This window comes from Pelobates fuscus, chromosome 2 (genome assembly GCF_036172605.1).
Source record: "Pelobates fuscus isolate aPelFus1 chromosome 2, aPelFus1.pri, whole genome shotgun sequence".
In the NCBI taxonomy this organism is placed as follows: Eukaryota; Metazoa; Chordata; class Amphibia; order Anura; family Pelobatidae; genus Pelobates; species Pelobates fuscus.
The window spans coordinates 418,626,297-418,630,110 of record NC_086318.1 but is presented as its reverse complement, the minus strand read 5'-3'; the positions used below and the strand labels follow the sequence as shown (position 1 = coordinate 418,630,110).

The following is a 3,814-nucleotide window of genomic DNA, read 5'->3' as shown; positions in this document are numbered from 1 at the left end:
ATGTCTTATTAAAAAAGAGAAAACAAAATAACTTGACACTGAATATGTCGGACGCAGACGTTATAATTAAAATTCATTTATTTTATTTGTCAGATCCAGTTCTTCAACTTTATTCAAGTACCATTTATAAAGGGAGAGGTGTGCATAGTAATCAGATTTTCATATTTCAAACTGTGTCGATAATGTACAGGATTACACTATAATAAATCATGCAGCATGCTTGGCTATTCTGAATGGAACAACTTCCATTTCCAAAATATTGGTTACCCTATCATTAAAGAGCTGCTCATTTTATTCTGCAATAATTAACACTTATATCCTAGCTAAGTCGGTACCTACATATTGTAGAAAAAATTGTTGACAATATGGATGTTTTAAATTGTCCTTATAAAATAGTTACTAAATCCTAACATTATAATATAATATTCTTTGAATATCTTTTTATCGTAATATAAATATTACACATGCATAGGTTCTATGTCATACATGAAAAGTCAACAACTGCTAATGTGCGTTTTTGTTATATATAATTTTTTGTCGTTATTTTTCCAAACATCCAGGATAATAATTGTGCTTTATTACATAATTTCTCTTTAAAATCAGTAAAAGTAAAATACTGGAGTCCAAAGACTTAAAGATTGTGTTTTGTAGCACAGGGATTGAGCTCAGCAACTACACTATGGTTTAAAGCACAATAATAGCATTGATGTGTAAATGCCCTCAAATGCTGGCTGGGACAAATACTTTCTGATACACAGATTATGGGCAGAGAAGCGGACGTGATGATAGGGAAAGTGCATTAGTTTTATCTACCTGATGATTTAATGTGCCCTGCATGTAATCAGTCTGTTTATCCCATGTGTTTATACAGAGATCTGTCCCGAGGAATTTGAACTTGGTTGGCTGTCATCTTGTGATGAATGTGATACACAGCGAGGATAATTACGATAGCCAGTCCCAAGGTTATACCCAGAATAAGGGGCAACATTTCCTCCAGCTGTTTTCTTTGATCTGTTTGGCATTTGTAATCTGGAATTACAGAATAAAATCAGAATGTACATTGTTGCAAATATTTTCTCCTTCTTTTACATCATTTTCTTTTTTTTTTTTGTAACACTTTTATAAATTTAAGGAGACACTTTACAGAGATTGCAAACATACAACATTAGAAAAGACTCCAACACAATTTAAGTGCATTTGAGATTTTGGCTTCATGTCCATGCCATATTTGTATTCATATTTAAATATAAAAAGAAACCGGTCTTGCAGTTTTCTGTAGCAAACCCTGTTCCTTTACCTTTACAAGATGTAAGGGGCCTCTATTGGAGTGTCACCATAGAATCATTTGGAAAGCGTATTAAATCGAGGCCTATGTACTCATCACAGCACCCCACATCCAATTGCTTTATAAGAGGACAGCAAATGGTTGTATAGGTGAGGTCATGTCATCAGCTCAGCTCCCACGGATCTCTTATTGGCCGCACTGAGCAGATACTCAATACAATTAAATTAACAAAATAACACAAGAAATACACATGTCCACTACACCCATAATGTCCAATTTGAATATGCTTAAAGGAACAAATGCCATATGTCAGTAATCTTTCTTGGTAAATCAGTCTCAAGATTATGTCATAAACCGTGTTAGCAAAAGTTAAATTCGGGTTTATAGTTTACATCCCATTAACTATGTGTAAAAATTTGTGTACCTACTACTGTGGTTAAACTACATATTCCATAAACCCCTGATTGACAGGATATGTCATGGGACATGATAGGCTTCGTAGACCAAAACTAAAGGCTACTGATAGGAGGAACCCCTTCATTGTCAGGGTGGGGCTCTGTGCTGCTGTAGAATGAGAATGAGGCTTTTTAAGTACAAACCAGATTTGTGAGATGAGATGGAAGACAATAAGGGCAACACAAATCTGTTCAATATCAGTTAAAGGAACACTCCAGACCCTCAAAACACTTCAACTTGCTGAAGGGCTTTATGCGTGAAGAGTGTCCTTTTTTATTTTGCAAAAAGTGGAGATATCAACAGAAATTGCCACTTATAAATTATCCTGTTACACCCCCTGGATTTCAAACAGACGACAGGTCCTGATACTTACTGGTTTGGTTAGCTCAGTGGAGCTAAACTCAAGAGACAGCAATTGCTCAGAGCACCTGCTTTGCAAAGACTTCTCATTGAGCTGCATTGGGAAGTCTCTGATTGGACAGACACAACATTTGGGGCGGAGTTAGAAGGGAAGGGTTTGAAAAGATTGCGGACAAGAGAACTGCAGTTTTTGCAACTTGTTTTTACATATGCCCTTAATGAAAAAAATGCATAATTAAATGTATCATGTTTTCATTGAATAGTTATTTTAAAAAAATATTTGGCCAGTGGAGTGTCCCTTTAAAAGAGAACTGTCACCTGAACATTTTTTTATTATTACAATCCTTTCATCTGACCCAAGGTACATGTATATCGCTGAAGGATCCTGCCATATATGAACGGTAGGGATGGGTGTTTCATATTCTTTTACATATAATTCCTTTAAAAAAAGTACATTTCCTTTCAATAATTAAAGAAAATATACTATTATATTGGAAAAAGTTTGGAGGTAACAGTTGCCCTTTAAGTTCCTGTCTGTACACTGCAAAAAGTAGCCATGACTCTGATAACTGTCTTGAGACTGCTTGTAAAGTATCTGAACCCGGAACCATTTTAATCATTTAATTTGCCTCGCTGATCGCCTGATTAGAAATTTAGTTTTTCTATTTCTTGTCTATTGCAAAACCTGTTATATAACCTTGGCCATACCCTAAATATGGGTGAATCCCTTAATAATTTTAGTGATATTTATGCCTATCGGTATCAATTTAATGATATGTTTCCAAGTATGTGGATTTAAATGATTGCATGAAGAATTAAAAGCTTGTCTATCATGTTTTGCTGTGCATGTCCTAAATGCATAATTTAGCATTTAGTAGTATTAAGCTCCTGATTCCTCGAATTTAGTACAGCTTTTCCTGAAGTTTGAAGCCTGTGATATATTTTGATGTCATTGAAGGCCCCTAGTAACATCACAGATTAATATATTTAATGGAACAGTGTTCACAACCAATGACGAGTGTGGATGGTAGTTATTTTTTTCCTTGTAATGTTTACTGCATTATAATACAAAGTGGACCAGGAGAAGGGAGAGTAGGCACCTGCCCCCATGCACATCTCTTGTACGGGTCACCTGTTTTAAACACTCATAATGTGAATTTGTGAAGCTCAAGTAGGCTGTTTAGGAGATTTAAATACCAGGAGCCTTGGCCAGAGTCCATTCAGTCTCCTATGCTTGATAGCAGAGCTGCAGGAATACTTATAGAGGGCGTAAAACCCAGTGCTGGCCCACCTCCTCCAGTGTCTGTGTGTGAGGCTGGACAGGAAGTGGAAGGGATGACTTCCCATCTGCCCACTGGCAGCCTCTCACACAGGAAATGCCTTGCAGAAGGAGCAGGGACAGCCCTGAGTGATGCACTCTGTATAACAGCTCCTGCAGCTCTAATATCAATCATGGGGGGTACATCACATACCTTTACGATAATCACCTAATTTTCCCCTAACCCTCAATTTAACCACTCCAAAAACATAAAAACAAACCCTTCCATTAGTCCCAAATTTAAACCTAAACCTGAAAAAACTTTACCTTAATCCCAGGCTTGACTAATTTAAACATTAAGCATCCTATGTACTTAATACTAAATGTAACCCAACTCTAACTCTTAACTCAACAATCCTAAACACCTCCTGTACCCAAAAATAAAAGTAAAACAC

General features: G+C 36.3%; 1 protein-coding gene across 3 annotated transcripts in view; it reads right to left on the bottom strand.

Moving 5' to 3' along the window:
- Positions 1-443: 443 nt before the first annotated feature.
- LAMP5 (lysosomal associated membrane protein family member 5) overlaps positions 444-3,814 on the bottom strand; it is a 39,965-nt gene continuing 36,594 nt past the window's right edge. For all 3 annotated transcript variants that reach the window (XM_063441503.1, XM_063441504.1, XM_063441502.1), the window contains one exon: positions 444-1,029. In XM_063441503.1, coding sequence (XP_063297573.1) covers positions 851-1,029 — 179 coding nt within the window. In that variant the 3' untranslated portion in view covers positions 444-850. The remainder of the gene's footprint in view (positions 1,030-3,814) is intronic.